This window comes from Carassius gibelio, chromosome B20, assembly GCF_023724105.1.
Source record: "Carassius gibelio isolate Cgi1373 ecotype wild population from Czech Republic chromosome B20, carGib1.2-hapl.c, whole genome shotgun sequence".
Taxonomy (NCBI): Eukaryota; Metazoa; Chordata; class Actinopteri; order Cypriniformes; family Cyprinidae; genus Carassius; species Carassius gibelio.
The window spans coordinates 17,737,015-17,757,600 of NC_068415.1; the positions used below are offsets into that span (position 1 = coordinate 17,737,015).

A 20,586-nucleotide genomic window follows, 5' to 3' on the forward strand; every position below is an offset into this window, starting at 1 on the left:
TTACTACTGTATAAGATCGCTAAGATGTAATAGAGAGAATTTCCATTTCATGCCAACTTTAAAGGAGTTATGTTCATGTTACAGGTATTCTCTTTGAACAGTAATTTTTCTAAGTTGTGTTTTGCATTTCAGTGAGATTTTTAGCATTGACTGAGGACTGGCATTTGTTCCTCAATGAACAGACAAACAAATTTCTGAGGGCACATTCGCACAAACCTAAAGCAATGTGTGATGACTGAGCACTTGGAGTGCCATCAGCTCGACCCCGTCCAGTTTATCTCCATCTTTCATGTGGACACACCTACTTTCCACACACCACTGCAGAACTAGGCCAGACAAGCGCTCCATTGGGCGTCACTGTCTGAGTCTTATCACCTCAGAAACACAGTCAGCCGATTTCAGCTAACCGATTCAGGTCTCTTTGAGCTTTTCAAAAGTGTTTGTTTGCATGCACTTTACCTCTTTTGTGGGAAGGGATGATCATAAGACTCTGGGTAGTGGAGACAAGTCTTTATGAGGTGGGAAAGCTGTTCCAGCGAGGGCTTGCTTACAGGGGGAGGAACGTCAGGCTTGAACTTCAGAAGCACCATTTCCTGAGTTTCCTAATTTACAAAAAGAATAAGTTTCATTCATTCTGAAAGCTTAAAGGAATTGGCACCAGCAGAGGAAATAGCTTTGATAACAAAATCTTTTTATTCGGTGTAAAGTGTTTGTGTGTGTGGCTGAGTGAAGAGAATGTGGTGGATGAGACAGGACGAATGCAAAAGAGAGAAAAGTACAAGCTCACGTGAGGGTTTCTAAAAAAAGACTTTGAGATCAACATGTGACACACCGTTCCCTCATGTGAGGGACTTCCTTCGCAATGAATGGGTGTTGCTACGCAACGGCGTGCAGTGAGAGATTTCAGACCGGATGGAATCGTGCCCAACAGCAGGAGGGAAACGGAGGAAAAGATGAATGGATTACCGAGAAAATTAAAATGTGAATCAATGAGAAGCTGAAATGGAGAAGGAACATTTGGAAACCAAAAGAGAGAGTTTGGACACTGACAGGACTTTTAAACATGCCCTTTAAAAGTCTGTATTTACTCACTCTCATGTTGTATCAAACCTGTATGACAGTTTATTTTTATTTGTTTTTGTCCAAGTTAATAATAATAATAATAATAAACAGAAATAAAAACTACTGTAACTGGGGGAAAACTAAAAGTAAAAAAAAAAAAAAAACTAACTACAACAAGATGACACAAAATTAATTGTAGTTTTTGATATAAATAATCGTTCAAGTTTGGGGTTGGTAAGATTAATGCTTTTAAAGGATTTCTGATCAAAGCTGATCAAAATACATGAAAACAGCAATAATGTGAAACATGACTATTTAAAATTAATGTTTACTTTAATACAGTTTCTATAAAAATGATTTAATACCATTCATTTTAATTACAGTTTATACTCAAATATATTTTAAACGTATAAACCACAGTGTGTGTTTGAAATGACATGAAGGTGAGTTTTAAAACGCAATGTCATACTTGGCATCTACTACACTTACATCCATGCGCGCGCACACACGCTTTTTGATGTGTAGCCGTCAAATCAGCAGAGAGCTGTCACTTTGCACAAAACACCCACACAAAACTCGATTCCTTCACCTTGCTAATACCATATATTAAATACTTGTGAAACACACACACTCCCAAACAGCCTTGCTTTTTCTGCTGCTTATTTGCACCTTTATAGACATAGAACAGGCAAGATTTTTCTGCACAGTAAACACATTAAACATCTGAATATTAATCTGCATATTCAAACAGAGGAACATCTAGATTGGAAAGGTGACATGCAGAGCCAAATGCAGACACAAACGAAGGTCAGAGTCTCTGCTGTCTGGCTCTTTGACCAATTAAAGCACCTTAGGATGCATCCATCTTCATAAAGAGCAGACTCACTTATAATGCTCTCAAAGTCACATTGCTCTTGCACTTCGTCTCAGATGGAGAAAATAGAAAGTCGAATTATGAGAGGAAGACTTGAGCGAGAGCCAGTGCAGAAGACTGTGTGTATCTAGCTTGTATTGGAGGTCAGACACTTCACAAAGCACCTGAAGTGAGAAACAGAAAGGAATAAACACAAAATAAGAGGTGCCAGATGCTAAGAAAAGACGGCCAAAAAAAGTCCCTCTCTAGGGGTCTGGGTTTTTCTGTAGGACTCTTATATTCCAGTGAACTGCTCGAAGACCCCTGGGAAAGTGTTAAAACCCATCAAATGTTCAATTTATTGAACATCAGAGTTTTTGCAAGGGGCATAAAAATATTAATGGGGTAGATCATAGGTCATATGATGCAATTTCAAGGTTTTCCTTTCTCTTTGGAGTGTAACAAGCGGTTTGTCTATAGTTAAGATCTGTAAAGTTGCAAAGACTTAAGTCTCAAACCCAAAGAGATATTCTTTATCAAAGTTAAGACTCGTCCACGCCCTACTGAAACGCCTCGTTTAAACCCACGTCTTTGTCACTGTGTGGGAAGATTTGCTTGAGACCACCCAAATGTTCTTGCAAAGAAAGGCAGTGTAACTCTTATTCTACCTGTAGAATTGTTGCTGCCACTGCCATGTCATGGAGACACTCTGTGCTTCGTTGTGAAAGCAAAACTACTTAGTTTGGCCTTCCAAAAAAAGGACAAAACTAAAAAATCTGTGGTTAAGTTGTATTTACAACACTGTTCCAGAACAGTTCAAACCAAACATAAGACAGTATAAGTCATTATTATCAGTAATTATGTCCCCACTGGATGCAGCAAACGCTCGTTTATAATGGGTTTTATTGGTTTTATCTCATCATGCCAGGACACGGGATCACAGTATGGTAAATGCGTAACATTTCAATCACACGCTTGAGGTATTCAACCAATCACAATGCACTGGATAGCTGGCCAATCAGCGTAGACTTTGACTTTCAGAACGAGAGTTTTGTAAAAATTTACGCGTTTCAAAAAGGCGGAGCATAGAGGAGAAACAATAATGTACAAAATAATGAATTTTTTTTAACATTAAACCACATAAACATTGCATTACACCAAATAAACAAGACAATGTTCTTTTTAGCAACATCATATGACCCCTTTAAATAAACTGTTTCCTGAAGCCACAGGAGGGCGTAATGAGCAAAATAATGCACCAAATTAAATTGCTTATTTAATGCAATAAAATAATGACTATCTATAAAAAAAGTCCATAAAGTCTAATTTAACAATTTTCTCAGTTGCATAAGCAATTATGAACAAAACTGCATCATGTATGTATGTATGTATGCATAGCTTAATACAAAAAGCAGACACGCCAATCACACAGATTGTATTTTATTCAGAACACGTGTTAAATTTTTAAGGAGATTTTTAATAAAAAAATAATATTTTAAGGCAAAAACAATACATTCAAATTTGAGGTGTGCTTCCTTTTAGGTGTGCATCTGGGAGCTTTATCAGTAAATAACAATACCGTTTTATCTCAAAGGTCTAAGTAATCCACATTAATCTAAGTCTACTGAAGAGCAAACTTGATTTACACTCAAGTCAAGTCACCTTTATTTATATAGTGCTTTAAACAAAATACATTGCGACAAAGCAACTGAACAACATTCATAAGGAAAACATTGTGTCAATAATGCAGAATGACAGTTAAAGGCAGTTCATCATTGAATTCAGTGATGTCATCTCTGTTCAGTTTAAATAGTGTCTGTGCATTTATTTGCAATCAGGTTTTCATGCATCAAGGAAGCACATTTGTGTCTCTTCAGAAGATTCATATTAAACTTCAAATAAAAGTTTTGATGACTATACATTTTTGGGTGAATTATCCCTTTAACACACAACAATATCAGTCTTAGATTAATTAGCTGATTAGACTTTTCACAATATTCTAATTTTCTGAGATACTGAATTTGGGATTTTCCTTAGTTGTCAGTTATAATCATCAAAATGATTATACAAGAAATAAACATTTGAAATATATCAGTCCGTTTGTAATGAATGAATATAATATACAAGTTTCACTTTTTGAATGGAATTAGTGAAATAAATCAACTTTTTGATGATATTCTAATTATATGACCTGCACAAGTATATGAATTTGTCATATGACAAAATAAATAATTGGAGAGCAATGAGAAAAAAAAAAAAAAAAAAAAAAAAAACCTTTGTTTACTTTAGTGCAATGTACTTCTTTTTTTTCCCTCCACAAGAAGTACCCAGGTCTCCAATAAAAATCACACACAATGATGAGCTTCAAGGTCCATCTCCTCCATTTTATTCATCCTTGAGCACCAAAGAATCCTTCCTTCCAACCTTCACCTTTCTTAATAAAAAAGTCAGAGGACACTTACACCTTTCCCCATATATCAAGGTCAGGAGACTGAAATTATTTATTTTACCACTTTCTTCAAAGTGCCTTTATAACCACCTATGCCCTACAAAAGCATCAAAGCTCTGAGGCATAAAAGCGACTTGCAGAGTGTCAACAGATGTCCATTACTTCAGCTACAGTGAGACATAAACACAGAACTGAATTAAAGTCATTTTGACCTCGTTTCAATGTGTTGGTCTCATATCTGGCTTACTCAATCAGAAAATAATGATTTAAAAAAGCACACCTTCAGTGGGCACTTTAGTGTTTTAGTTCAGTGATCAAATGCATTATCAATGCTTGAGTTAACTGTCTACAACAGCCACTCAGTGATAAATTAACTCACTAAAATTAATTTCCACGCTATCAAGCATGTTTGACTGCGGCAGTTTGAGTAAGACATTTTTCTTGCTCTATCAGATGACAAGACAGATATTAAAAGTACAGGCCATTTGCATATTAAGGTTAAAGCTTCTGTTCATAGGATTGCTATTATTTGAGTTCAGGTTCTTTGCCATGAGGGGTATTTAACTGAAACACTGAATCCTACAGGCAAAAAAAAAAAAAAGCCAACCGAGTGCTTTACCTGTGTGTATAAGGATAAATCCAATTTGGTCTATCAATAACTGACAATTCAAAACATACACACACAAAATATTATTTGCTCATTTGCTCAAGTAAACACTTACCGAGACTCATTGAAAAGATACAGTGGTCTCTTGCACTAAAGCAAGGGACTATATTCTTTATAGACAGACATTTGTAAAGCACCCGCATTAAAAGAGCTGAATAGCAAGGGAGAGTCATTATGAAATAGTGCATATGTGTAAGTACCTCTTTCTGCGAGAGTGAGCAGGCCTCTTTGCCAATGGTTTGCAGTGCAACGTGAAGCTGCCCCTCTAAAATCAGCTGTTTGTTATCCTCCACAACATACGCCTGAAATGACATTATATGATTAATACAAAGATATTTGTCCTCAAATCTTAAAGCATCAGTAACGCCATGCATTAATTACAACAAGATTTCACTGAGGAGCTGATTTTCTGTTGACAGTACAAGTGATCAACGTTAGTGCTGCTAAACACTGGTGCATTCATCCAAAATGAAAGGCAGTTGGTTTGGTGAACAAATAGAAGTTAGTGGCTAGTTGGCTGTTAATGCTTTTAGAAATCACCTTGTATTATTATCTATTATTAAGGTTTAAATCAAGAAACTTACACAGAAATGACATGGGTGCCAGTTGAACAGTTAAAGTGTGTTTAACTCACAAATTTTTTAAGTACACTAGTTATTTAGTAATTAATGACAATTATAAAAAATGACTTTATTCCCCATCCACTATTGAAGGAATGAAGAACTATATGCAGATTTTGACTATTTCTTACTATTTAAAATAGTTCTATAAACAATTTAAAATAATCATCATGACTTTCATGATTTCTGAAAAGAAATTCCTTACAATACAAAAAAAAAACAACAACATTAATTTAATCCAATTTGGTAAATGTGTTATTGTGCTGTCTGGTAAATGGTTAATTGCTGCTTCAATATCAATATTCAACATACTTCGGCAGTCCTAAAAATAAATAAATAATATATATATATATATATATATATATATATATATATATATATATAATAATATTATTTTATATATTTTTTTTTTTTTTTTTTTTTTTACACTCTTCTTGAATCAAAATAAATGCAGGAACATTTCTTCAGGGTACCTTCCAGAGGACAATGATGTCAAGCTCTACGTCACTGCATTTTTTGACAATATCGGTCACACCGTCATCAGTCCCGCTCTGTCTCCACATTTGACTAGCATTGCTTGTGGAAATGCCCCCTCTCCTGGGTTCAGAGGGCAGACCCCTCCGGAAGAAAAAATCAGCACATGGAGTAGTAGAGCTGACAATCTAATGAAAGAGAAAAAGACAAAGAGAGTGAAACACAATGAGGGGTGTAAATCAATCCACTGAATGCTGAATGAAGACTATAGTCAGTGACATGATTTTAACTAGTACTGAGAACAAAAAGGCATTCTTACTTGTTCGTTGCCAAGGTTGAGGTCGGCAAAGGTGTATTTTTTTGAGGTAGCTGAGGCATTGAGGAGAAAATAAAAAAAGTCATTATGTTCAAACATCAGAATGTTAACAACAGTTTGCTCTATTTTAATTGTCTGTGAGCACCTGTGATTGCGGAGGCAAAGTCACATGTAGGAATTTATTCGATTATCAAATAAAATGCATAGACCTCTACATATGCAATACATCTTGGTCTTTCCAGACAGCAGTTTAGTCAATGTTGCAAATGTTGCATAGAAATACACTGAATACACAAGGGTTTGTGTATGTGTGCGTGAACTGGAAGCCTCACCTTCTTCTGTTCTGCATCTGGTGGCTTTAAAGCACAGCTTCCCCCTCTCCCTGCTGGCCAGCTTAGAGTCTGCAAACACAACATGAAATGAAGGCAAAAACAAGAAAGTTGATGAGTGTTCATCCACCTTTTTTTAAGTGCTTCCACATAAGAGACTCAAATGCACAAAAACAGTTCAGATGTCAAGGTCAGTTAATTAACTCTTCAAAGCAAAGTCTGAATTTTAAAGTGCATTTTGCTCCATATTTCACAAGCTGTTTTCCATGTTTCTTGATTATCGCTTCAAAGGTTTAGTTTTAATTTGCCCTTAGCATGTGAACTCAGGTCACACTTACACTTACTTTAACACGCCAGATGATAGTTGTGTGAGCGTAACAGCACAAAAATTAATTATTTACAGAACTCATTTGTCACAGCTGTCAAATCTCATTTGCGCTTACGCATATTCAAAATTACAAGATTTGTCAAACCAAGTTTGATGTCACTAGCCGGGTGTCCAATCAATGTTATGCAAAGAAACCTTTTTTTCCTCTTACGATAAGTTATAGCAATGTTGGTAGGTTTACATATATTGCAGCCACCACACTAGCCATTATTTTTTAAATCAAAAGAGGCATATGCGTGTATCTTTAGAGAAGCGTCACAGAGTCTGGCCGATGCACCACAGACGTGTGCAGTGTAAATAAAGGGTTATCCAGCATTAATGGCAAGGAAAGCCCTTTACACTCCAGAGTGGACATGTGTATGAGATATTTCTTGGAAGTTACAGTACATTAAAGATTGATCAAGTGACTTTACGTACACCAAGTGGCCCGTTAATGTGAAAATGGAATGATCTATTCCTTTTTCGAAATGCCAGAAAAACCACCTCATGCGAGCGTAAAAAAAAAAAATTTTTTTGTGATATATGGGAGTTTCAAATGCGCATATTTTCATTCATTTAAGTTAAAGAAAACATTCCACTTAAAAAAAAAATATATAAAAAATAGGTTCATTTTCCAACTCCCCTAGAGTTAAACAGTTGAGTTTTACTGTTTTTGAATCCATTCAGCCGATCTCCAGGTCTGGCAGTAGCACTTTTAGCTTAGCTTAGCATAGATCATTAAATCTGATTAGACCATTAGAATCTTGCTCAAAAATGAGCAAAGAGTTTCTATTTTTTCCTATTTAAGACTCTTCTGTAGTTACAGTGATATTATGCAGCGTCTGAAAATATTCCTTTGAACACTTTGGACATTTTTAAGCGAGATGCTCAACTTTTTACATAAACATTTATGCATTTAGCAGACACTTTTATCCAAAGCGACTTACATTGCATTCAGGATATACCATATATACCTTCCAGTGCATTCAGGATAACCCACAATGCTCTACCACTGAGCCGCAGGAGTTTAACTCTAGTGGAGTTGGAAAATTAGCCTGTTTTTGAAAAAAAGATGAGTGTTCCTGTAACCATTTACAAGGGGTAGTCAGTGATTTAATTGCCATCTAAATCCACAATGCCGGCATTTGTCTCTTACCACCCACCCAAAAAATCCCTGGCTGAATTTCCTAAAGATTTTTTTTTCAGGTGATATTTACATTTATTTTTTACAGGTGTCCATATGAGAAACAATGGTTTAGTACCATTTTAGTTACATATACATATATATATATATATATATATATATATAACTATATATATATATATATATATATATATATATATATATATATATATATATATATATATATATATATATATATATATATATAACTATATATAACTATATATATATATATATAACTATATAAAAACTTTTTTTTTATGAAAAGTATTCAAAGACTAACAACAAAGCAGTCTTCTTCATGTTTGTAGCTGTAGGTCCATGATCCATCGTCTCTTCAGATTAAAAGACACTTTTCCCTATAGGCCAATAAATTAATTAAAAGTACGGAATTAAAGTACTTTTCAAGCATATTATTTTAACTATTTATATTGTTATTAACTTTGCAGAATGATGCAGGCATAAATGCCACTAAACAACACCAGCCAGCGGGCTGCTGTTTGAAACAGGAGATTGATTTTACACACTTAACAGGCATACACTGATTTAGCTTTGGAAGTGTTGTGCTCCGTTAAATATGCATTGTTTTATAGCCAGTTCTTGTTCTTTCACATCATTAAATATATTTGCCTCATCCAAGCTGAGGGGGTACAGGATGAACGCATGCACCGGATTCAATTTTCAATTTAGTGCACTGCTAAAATGCGTATGCCTGCATGTTTCACACACTCAGCACAATTTCAAAGTGACCTAATTTCATCTCAGCATTTCAGAGCAGCTGCATCACTCTCTGCAGGATGTGTATGAGCGTTCGTTTCTTGCTCTTAAGGTATCAGCCTTACAGTTGACTCAACACAAATGCAATGTGACTCAATTTCAACAGTCCATTTAAAGGCTGCAGGTCATGGAACGTACCAACGAGCGTCTGTACCCGCTCCCAGGTCTTTTGATACTCTGCTTGGCCTGCTGTAGTGCAATCAAGTTCCTCTGCATCAATATTCACAGTGCTGGAGGGGCATATGGATTTATGCAGGCAGATCGCTCTTTACACAGCATCTTCAAACAGATCTGTGTAATATTTCAAAATGTGCAAAACTAAATATTTTAAAAAAAACTACTTGTCTGTGGGTTGTCTGCTGGGGCTTTTAAACTTTTCGGCCAAGAACCCCAAAACATGACGATTCCCTTTATATATATATAAAGCAAATATATAGCTGCCTTAATGTTTTAAGAAAGTGGTTCTCTACCAAAGGGTAGAAAACAGTTCGATAAGAGACACTTGAAAATGACAAAGTAAGAATCAAGATATAGATTTAAGTCTGAGTGCAAGATGAGGCAAGAGGAAAGAAAATATATATTTTATGAAGGACCACCATTATGAATTGTGGATATTTTGCTATGAACAACTTTGTGTTGGTTGGAAGAAAAAACTCAGGCACAGAACCAAATAAACGAGCGATCCACAGACTACCAAGCAATGTGGAGCAAAACACTTAACCACAGCTGTCTGCAAGAGGAATGGAAGTGTCTGTTAAGAGATTAAGTGCATGTACCCAGAGCATGCTGGAGGAGTCATACCTTTATCTCCCACAGGGTTGATGCACTTGTGCAGCCTCCACTGCCGACTGCTGCTGGACACCTGAACTATGTGAAACTCACGGACACCTGCCTCGCTCTGACAGAGAAAGAGAAGAGACAGAAATGTATTTGAAATTTAAATTTAAAATAGATGAATCCTTAGAGGTTTTTTTGGCTGCTATCCCTTTAAGAGCGGCCACTGCTGAATGTGACGTGGATCGGACACTCATCTATTTGGTAACTTCACGACTTAACTGATGACAACTATGATATTGCATAATCGTTTCTTTAACAGTTTGATATGAAATTCTACAGGCTACAGTGGCACTGGTGCATTTGTGCATGCATTTGAAGAGCACACGCTTCTAGCACAATACCGTTTCCACGATCGTTTGACTCGCGCATGCGATGAGGCGAAGAGAAGTGTGCGTCTGAAAAGTCTCACGTTTGACGTGGTCATAAAAATAATTATTTTCTCTTTACGGCTCTCATTGGCATATTGTCCAAGTGTCTAATTCTTAAGTTTGGTAATATTTCTATTCAAGATCGCAATTCCTCGATTTCTAAGAAAGCAAATCGTGGCAAACCATTAAATTTGAATTAATCGATAAAATCGGTTAAATTGCCCAGCCCTAAGAGCAGGTATTGAATACTTAATTGTTCATGCTTATTTACCATGAATTGCATAAATTAGTAGGGAATTTCACAACTGTGCATCTCTATTTCATGAAGCGCAAGAAGAGAAAGTACTAAGATGAAAAAAAGACACATGAACAGACCGTGTGTGGGAAAGAGCTTACTGTGTTAATGTTCTCCACGTCCACGAAGACCAACATGCTGCCGTTCTTCTCCTCTCCCTCCTGCCGTTCTTCGGTCTCTCTCTCTCTGCCGTGCAGTGTGTTGCTGCGGCTGGCCGTGGCTCTGACGCTGAGAGAGCGGCTTGCGCAGATGAAAGCCGTGTGTCGAAGGACCCTGTGACTGAAAGCATCAGAGAAAGCCAAGATGAGTCACTGTAAGCCATGTGGTAATTTTCAAACTCTAAATGATGTTAAAAGCCCATTAGTCCTCTTTAAATGGCAGACAGCAAATTTCCAAAATGAAAATGCATACGCTTATGTTTGATTATCAGCCACTTTGATTGCAAAACCACAACAGTTCAGCATCAGCAGTAGGCCAATGTAAGGAAATGTAAATATATTTTAAACTCTATACGTAGAGTAAGTCATATTTTTGAGATTTTGCCTTTATTAGATAGTACAGTCGAGGAGACACAGGAACAAATATAAAGTGCTACATACTCAGACGTAACAGTTTTTACTCAGCTGCTGCAGGGACAGTTCTGTGAATTTCTATAATCTTGTGTTTTATATATATATATATATATATATATATATATATATATATATATATATATATATATATATATATATATATATATATATATATATATATATATATATATGTACACACACACACACACACATTCAAACACACTTAAGGTGGTGAATAAAGCTCATTCTGATGAAGCAGCATATATATTTAAACAACAGGCTACTACTACTACCATGTGAAGTCTTAGTTGTGTTTAATTTCTTAGAATGCAAAAGGAAAATAAGTTATTATAATTATTATTATTATTATAATTAACTTAGTGATTTAATAATACCACACAATATATACACCCAAAGAAGCTACATTGGCCTGACAAAAACCTTCTTAAACTCTGCTCAGTTCTTATTACTGTCCATTATTAGTCAAAATAAAGCATAAACGGCCATGTACCGGAGTTTGGCGGTCTTCTCTGTACTCTCATAGTAAAAGAGGAAGTTGATTTCATGGACACCCTCTCGGTCGGGGCCCCTGAGCCATAATGGGATCTGCAACGCCTCCCCAGGTCCCAACACACCTTGTGATAAAGGAATCTCTGCCACTACTGGCCGGTCACCGTTGGTGACCCCGAACGCTGCTGGAGACACCAGCGACACGGTCGCCACTGATGGGGGCATGGCCACAGTCTTGTATGCAGAACAGTGTTCAGCTGCCGTGGGGGTCACTGGGGTGAGGTCAGAGGTGGCACTCCCGAACGTGAAGAACTCTGGGTGTGTGGACGCCACCCGAAGACCAGTGAGAGGGACTGCACTCACATTCACAAACTCCACCCACGCTTTGCGGATCTCACCACACAGTAAACCAGTGGGGAAGTTAATGAAAAACACCTGGGTGGAAAAAAACCATAATTAATCATTCTTTTGTTACAAGCAGAGAAAGGTCCATATAAAATTGACAATATCACACCAATTGAGTGCAAAAGTTCAAACTAATTGAAATAAGAGCACTCAATGAAAGTCTTTCAGTCAGTCAAAATCAATAATTTCACAGACATAACTAAAAAAACCCAAAGCTGAACGTCCTTGAGGACTTTGTTCTCCATCTTTTTAAAAAGAGATTCAATGCCTTGAAATAAAAACTTAAATCCACCAATTACAGTAGCTTGTCCTCAGAAGTCATCAATGTAGACTGGTAACTTAAAACAAAATCTTCAATATAATGCCAACATTAAAGAAATTTTGCATTACATCGCTTGCTCACAAATGGATCCTCTGCCGTGAATGGGTGCCATCACAATGAGAGTGCAAAACAGCTGCTAAAAACATCACAATACACAAATAAACCTGTCCATCAATTACCAACTTCTGAAGTGAAAATCTGTTTTTGTAATAAACAAATCAATCAAGACTTAAGTACTTAACTAGATTAAACTCTTGCTTCTGGTTAATATATGATTCCATAATCCATATAAACCCTTCCTTGAGTGAAAAAAAAAAAAAAAAAAAAAAACATCATCTGTTGAACTCGCACATCAAAATCCACCAACATATTTGTGTAGGACAGTTTTTGCTTGTAAGGGGTGCTTGATCTCTGTGCATATTTCTCTCCTGATTCAGATGAGACAACATATTAACTGAAGAAAACAATATTATCGATAGAGGTATTTTATCCAGAAGCAATGGTTTGAAAAAAATGATGAATTTGATTTTCACAAGTTGTAAAGTGATGGACTGCAGTGCTGTGGATTACTTGTGGATTATTACGATGTTTCTATCAGCTGTTTGGACACTCATTCTGACGGCACCCATTCACTGCAGAGGATCCATTGGTGAGCAAGTGATGTAATGCTAAATTTCTCCAAATATGTTGCAATAAAGAAACAAATTTATCTACATCTTGAATGGCCTGAGTGTGATACATTTTCAGTATTTTTTTATTTTTGAATATACCATTTCTTCAAATGATAGAGACATTCTGAACGGATTAAAAAAATAAATAAACTGAACTTGCACTTGCTTGATTTGTGCTAATAAATTATTTAAATCACTGCAATATTCACAATATAGCATAAATTTATACATCCCCACAAAAATCAATGTGAATATATTGTAAATATTCAATACATCACTCAGGCACTGCGATATGAGCAGTGTAAATCATTAAACAGCCTCGATTTTCTCAAACACACCTCCAATAAGGGCATAGGAGGAGTGATAATGGGGTCCAGGCGGCGATCTGGTCCATATCTGACGGAAGTCTTTTCTTCTTTGGTCATATTGAGTCTGGGTCCCTGGATCTCCAGATTCTGCTGTCCACGAACACACATCAGATCCCCAGCCAGCGAGCCTGCAGCACGAAGATCAGTTAGTCTTACATCAGATAAATAACTTTATCTGTTGGTTTCAGTGTCTACAAAACATCAAAGAGCGAGTGTTTGTGATACACCTTCACTGTTGTCCACTTCTCCGGTGCCCAGGTTGTACACCACACCGAGAACATGCAACTCTCCAGTTTTATGAGGGAGCAACTTCAAACGGGCCTGAGAAAGTGAAACCAGAGCAAACAAAAGAACACAAAGCCAATTAATGTATAGCAGTGGGGATAAAGATGAATTAGAAGAGTAGAGATAAAAGGAAATAGGTGCACAAACCACTTTGGTCTCCTCTGGAGTTATGGTGAACTGTGGAATGACTTGCGTATCAATGATGTCATTGAGAGCCGTTGTCTGGGATGGAATCAAATGTAGAAGTTAATCAAACTGATGCAAAACTCATTAGGCACGGTGAACCGGGAGACGACTAACAGCCTTACTTCTTTCAAAGATGGTGCCTCTTTCTCATTGGTGATGGTTTCTCCGGCTGTGCTGCCCTGAGGATCTGAGAAGTCTTTCGGAGTAAACTTCCACAGCAGAGACAGAGCCGACAGAGCCAGAGGAACCTTGAGGAGGTTACGGAAAACCACCTCCACAATGATGGGCTCTATGACGCAAAAACAAGAAAGAAGCCAATAAAATAACAGCGGACGACATGACAGGAACAATACATGACTCGGATCTGAAAATGTACCAGAATTTAAGGTTTTTATGAAAAAAAAAATGCAATTTGGAGCTTCAACCTTTTGGTCCCTGAAGTCCACTTTAGAGAAAAAATCCTGAAATGTTTGTTTCTTTTGAACTATTCAAGAGTTTTTGTCGAAAAACAGTGCGTTTTATTTGATGTGCTATGCTGCTGAAATATTTGCTAATGAGGATTAAATATAAGTAGGAACATGGCAGCATTACCAAAGGGTGTTTGCAGGTTCTTCCTGTTCCTCTTTACTCTTCCCCTTTCGCCGTGGGGTGTTGACAAGTGAATGTACAGTATCATGATAACTAATGCATTTCTAGGATCAATACTAGTTTTACTTGCAGCACTACAAATACCACTGATGAGGCTGCAAGACAGAAGGCGCTATGCTTCATTAGTTCTCTTTTAGATTTCATGAAACAGAGGAAAGCAAATGGTGAATAATTCATCTCAGTCCAATGTAAAACACACTAATAAACAAAAAAAAAAAAAAACAGCCCCACAAGACATCAAACGCAATAACGGAGACCCTAAAGTGCATCAAAACTTCCACAGAATTCCACAGAGTTTGTAAATGGAAAAATGCAGGCAATATAGATGTGTTCAAATCAAAAATAAGAAGACCAGATACAAAGCACCGACAAAAATGCTGTGATGTAGGAGGGAAAAACATACCCTCCACTACAGCGAGGGGGTATCTGAGGTTGTCCGTCTGACTGTTCAGACAGCATTGGGAGGGCTGGAAGGTGATTGGAACCGTCCCTTTATGTGCCACGGCGACGACCCGCTCTTCCAACTCCCTCCACAGTGGGGAAAGATCCCGGTCAAACTCCTGATCCAAAGACACATGCGTCGCGGCTTGTTTCTCACCTGTGGAAAAAAGAAAGCCAGAGCTTCCATGATAACATACAGGTGAGACAAAACATAAATATCAAAACTTTTGTTCAAATTAGTATAGACGTGTAAATAAAACTTTACATTCTGTTCACTCATTAAACACAATTTTACACTCAACTTGTTTAAATTGTAGTAATAAAGCATTAATAAAAAATACTAAATGTTGTCTTAATATGTCAATAGAAACAGCATGCATAATTATACAAGAAAAAGCAGGTTAAAATATTTAGCTGGAATATAGTACAACGCAGAAAAATGTATCCTTTACAAAAAGTCTGTCCTGCACATACAATAAATGTATATTATATTACCGTATTTTCTGGACTATAAATCACACTTTTTTTCATAGTTTGGCTGGTCCTGTGACTTAAAGTCAGGTGCGACTTATCAAAATTAATTTGACATGAACCAAGAGAAATGAACTAAGAGAACTGAACCAAAAAAAAACATTACCGTCTCCAGCCACGGGAGGGCGCTCTATGATGCTCGGTGCTCCTGTGGTCTACACTGAGCAGCATAGAGCGCCCTCTCGCGACTGTAGACGGTAATGTTTTCTCTTGGTTCTAAATAAATGCGACTTATAGTCGTGCGACTTATATATGTTTTTTTTTTTTCTCATCATGACGTATTTTTTGACTGATGCAACTTATACTCAGGTGCGACTTATTGTCCGAAAAATACGGTATACAAAATTTGGGGGGATTTTTTTAAAGAGATCAATACATTTATTCAGCAAGGACCAATGAAACTGACCAATATCAACAGTAAAGATTTACATACTTAGCAGTATTTATTCACAAATTAAGTATTTTCTATCTATCGAATAATCCTTAAAAAATGCATCAAGCTTTCCACAAAAATTTGTACTGTTTTCAACACTGATAATAAGAAATGTTTATTGGGCAACGAATCAGAATATTAAAATAATTTCTGACAGAATCACGTGAAGACTGGAGTAATGATGCTGAAACTTTAGCTTTACCTTTAAAGGAATAAATTACATTTTAAAATATGACAGTAAATATTTACTGTATTTTTCGGACACACCGTTGAGTCCAACAACCCGAGGTCACACAGAAATCTAGGATTCAAAATTTGGAAATAACCAAAATTATCTGGGAATGAAATTGTATATGTTGCTAACCAAATAAGTGAATTTGTGACATTGATGTTTTGACACTTCAGAGAATGTTCTGCCTTCCACTGAAGCTCAAGACTCATCTTTTGGATCATTTCCATTCATGCTGAATAACATGATCATTGGGTTTCCCTTCACACATTTCTTCTCTCGTTACAAATATGACTGACAAATCATGGCAGCGGAAGGGAAAAATATGGAAATCAAGAATATATAATCCCAAGAGAGTTGGCTTTTGTCCAATCAGCCGATGTCTCAAAGGATATTTGGGATTCAAAGCCTCAGGAAAGCAAGCGGCGCATTGGAAGAGACAACAGGTCCGTGCATTCATCATTCAACACACACCACTAAAGCCTCCCTCGCTTCCAGCGCGAGTTCCGGGAAAATAATTTAATTAAAAAGGTTTTCACACCTCAGGCCTGTTCTCTTCGCTCCATCGTTTACTCAATTTTTTTTAAACACACATCTGACTTCTGTGATATTCCTGAAATGAGTCGTTTTGTTTGCGTCTCTTTAATTGAAGTGAAGCTGGTTGCAGATATGGAATGTGGTAGCCGATGTCCTTTCTCTTATTTTAAATGTAATTTATTCTGTCATGTAAGGAAAAGCCCCTCAGCAATGCTCCTCTTTTTTGAGTCTCATTTGAGGTTCTCGCTGGAAATTGCTTTTTTTATCGGAGTATATAAATGGTGTGGTGTTCATCTTCATTTCACTGTGGGCATGATGGGGAAAAGGTCATCTCAACATAATGTGGATGTTAAAATATGTCATTCATGACACTGGCGCTGTGCTATGTGTATTAGTGTGCAGGAACAGTCAATTATATCATTGTTCAGGTCACTTTCAAGGCAATACGCTTGCTTTTTGTAGTGAATAACGACTTTTTCACAACTGTGAATAACAGTCTGATGCTCACACAATGCTTGGAATATTTCGTTGAATGGTTTAGGGTTGGTAAGATTTTGTAATATCTTATGTTCACAAAGGCTGCATTAATTTGACCAAAAATACAGTAAAATAGTAATAATGTGACATTATTAGAAATTAAAATAACTTTTTATTCCTGTGATGTAAAGCTGAATTTTCGGCATCATTATTCCAGTCTTCAAACAAATGAAAATAAAACAAAACTTACTTATTGTATTTATTGCGTTTAATTAGCTCAATGTATCATTGCTGGAATTTTTTATAGAATACATATAGAATATTTCATGGATATTTGGCATTTTTGGTGGGGATTTTGCCAACCCTAACCTCTGTTCATTTTAACTGTATGCTTGAGCGCAGCCTGAACATTTTGTCAAATATCTTCTTTTGTGTTCCACAGAAAATAGAAATGCATAACAGTTTGGAACAAAATGAGGGTGACTAAAAGACACTTTTTTTCATCATGTTCATGTGAACTATCACTTTCTTGTGGACATGAATGTGAGAGACAGACAGAGGGTGCTTACCTTCGGCGAGTCTGCGCTCATGGCCGAAGAACACACGTGTTTGTGAGCTGTGCACGAAGGGCAGAGGCAGCTGCGGGAGGGAGCTGTCACCGGTCAACTGACTCATGCTCTGAGGGCAAAAGGTCAACGTGTCAAATATATCAACAACACTTGGAGAAACGGCTCTTCTTTTCACATACAAGTTGTGTTCAGGCATTCGCCGAGTACCATGCCTTCAATCAGTGCCTTCTGATTGGCCAAACATATGATTGCACAGTGCTTCTGCACATTATACACACACTTTACAGTGTTAAGGCCTACAAAGAACTAGGAGTATAAAGAACTATCCCAAGTTTTTAACTAAAATAGCAAAAAAATAATTTAAAATACATACTACAGAGCATATAATACTAAAATAACATTGGAATTACACTGTAAATAACCACATTCGAAAGACTAATTTCAGTTTTGAATCATGTAAATGTGTCTATAGATGATCATGTGCTGTATCATTGTGTTATTTTTGCTGTCTATGCTGCATGACACTGCTATTTTACACAGCTGATCCTGGAGTGCTAGAGTGGGACCATAAAACTCCCATTAAGAAACAAAACAAGAAGAATGTTGTAATTTCTTCTTATTATGCATTCAGGCTGGATGCTTGAAGATGATGGAGTTCCGTGGACCAGAACAACCCAAGGCCAGAGCGCTGATGAAAAAGACTCAACCAAACAATGACAAAAGAGCAGTCTCATGCAGAGACACAGACAGATAAACTCAGGGCTAAAGTCTGATTGTGGTGGGGGAAAGAAACTGGGTCAGTGGCCTGAATGTGACACTGCCAGAGTCTAGCTGCTTTCTGAGAGCAAAACAAGATGAAATGCAGGTTCACTGTGAAAACCGCTCTTTTTACTATTAGCGTTTACTACTTGGTTAAGAAGTAAAAACATAATGTGGTGTAACCATCATGACATTTTTACTATTCAACCAAACAGTAATCACCATAAAGTGACAGACGACAAAACTGCAGTGCTCTCTAAAAAAAAAAAAAACAGAACGTTGTCATCTGTTGGTGTGGACACTAATATGGTTATCATATGGTTATCATTCCTGGTGTGAATAAACAGAGTCGTAATTAATTTGATTGAGATTGTGTGTTGCTAACCTTGTACACATAGAGGTATTCCCTGAGGAAAGCAGCCTGCTGCACAGCTGACTGTTTGCTGTCGTTGATGAGAATGTGCCGGAAGGCGGCAACTGCATTCTCTGGCTGCCGCAGAGTGAAGGACTGCCGACCGATGGTGAAGTTGATGTGATCTTCAGCCAGTGTCCAGCCTTTACCTTTATACACCTGCAAAGCCTGGCAGTAGCACCTCAATGCATGTCTCTTCTGTAACAGAAAGAGAGACCGTGTGAACTGATGGACACCTTAAAAGAATGTGTCTGCGTCCGTGAGAGCACTTCATGTTACTGAGACATCAATAGCTTCCCCACCGCTGTTAAAGCAGCATCAGCTTCCAGGTGAAAACTGACAGCCTGACCTCATCAGACTCTGTAAACACAGCTTTTTCTTATCACTTCAGAGCCAATGGCTTTTCAGATGCCTTGCAAGCTTTTGATTTATTCATGGCAATAAAAAGCAAACTCAGATGAGTCAATCAAACGTTAATAGTAAGCAAGATATCAGCATTTGACACCAAAGACGAGGCCTGGCATAGAGCAAGAGTATGTACTGTATGTTCCCTTGGGGTGGGCAATATGATAAAAAATGTGTATCACAATGAGTAAATTTTATTTCACGGTTAATGGTATGCTTAAAAAATATAATTGTTTTTGCTTTTAATAACATCTTAAGATGTAAAATATTTTGATAAAAATATATTATATAAATATCATGATTCTTGACACCATCTAAAACAATTTAAATAATAATAAAAATCTCACCATAGACAAGAACAGGTCAGCAATGAAAGAATAATAAGAAACAAATTACAAACAAAAGGACAAAAAAAAAATTAATATGAAGATATGCATAAAAACTACAGTAGAACAATTAAATATGAAATGCAAAATTAAGTAATCAAATATATACAAAACACTGCATATTCTTCAAGGTGTAAACAAAATATATTTATTTTTAAAGTGACAAAAGGGATTTAGTCAAGAGCAGTGAGAGATATTCTTTATTTTGTTGTTTGATTAACATGAATGATAAACAGCAGGGATTTTAGACTGCTGTCACTTTAAGAGCTGCCCGGATCCAATATACTGTTACACACGTGTTTTCTTTCTCATCTATTTGCTTTCACTTAAAGGGGTCATCGGTTGCCCTTTTTCTCCCAAGTTGATATGATTCTTTAGGGTCTTAATGAAACGTATATAACATACTTTGGTTAAAATTTCGCAATAGTAGTGTAAAACAAAACCCTTTTTATACTGTCAAAATCAGCTCTGTTTTCAGCAAGCCGTTTTAATCCATGTTCCTTCAAATGCTAATGAGCTCAGCTCACCCCGCCCCTCTTTGCCGGGGGGTGAAGAATAGTCTCAGCCTCAGATGTCATGCCCATGGACTGTTGGCTAAACGTCTGATGCATATGGCACAAAAATGGGAAATGATTTAATGAGATTTATCATTATCTTTTTCATAATAGGGTAATTTTGACCACACAGCATAGCAACTTCACGTGAGTCTTTAACTGCTATAGAGAGGAGTCCAAAATCTCTACTACTTGAACAATGTATATCAGTCAATCATGCATTCCGGTACATTGCCCACCCCTAATGTTTCCCACTCAGGTTTAAGCAATACATTTTCTCTTCTACATC

The 20,586-nt window shown here is 36.9% G+C and overlaps 1 protein-coding gene across 2 annotated transcripts in view; it reads right to left on the bottom strand.

Moving 5' to 3' along the window:
- LOC127983859 (trafficking protein particle complex subunit 8-like) overlaps nt 1-20,586 on the bottom strand; it is a 44,072-nt gene that overhangs the window by 4,559 nt on the left and 18,927 nt on the right. For both annotated transcript variants that reach the window (XM_052586224.1, XM_052586225.1), the window contains 15 exons: nt 18,926-19,150; nt 17,782-17,890; nt 14,968-15,162; nt 14,039-14,205; nt 13,878-13,952; nt 13,673-13,766; nt 13,416-13,573; nt 11,681-12,114; nt 10,699-10,876; nt 9,899-9,995; nt 6,774-6,842; nt 6,445-6,494; nt 6,125-6,313; nt 5,232-5,333; nt 460-602 (listed from right to left, as the gene is read on the bottom strand). In XM_052586224.1, the coding sequence (XP_052442184.1) occupies nt 460-602; nt 5,232-5,333; nt 6,125-6,313; nt 6,445-6,494; nt 6,774-6,842; nt 9,899-9,995; nt 10,699-10,876; nt 11,681-12,114; nt 13,416-13,573; nt 13,673-13,766; nt 13,878-13,952; nt 14,039-14,205; nt 14,968-15,162; nt 17,782-17,890; nt 18,926-19,150 (2,285 nt within the window). The remainder of the gene's footprint in view (nt 1-459; nt 603-5,231; nt 5,334-6,124; nt 6,314-6,444; nt 6,495-6,773; nt 6,843-9,898; nt 9,996-10,698; nt 10,877-11,680; nt 12,115-13,415; nt 13,574-13,672; nt 13,767-13,877; nt 13,953-14,038; nt 14,206-14,967; nt 15,163-17,781; nt 17,891-18,925; nt 19,151-20,586) is intronic.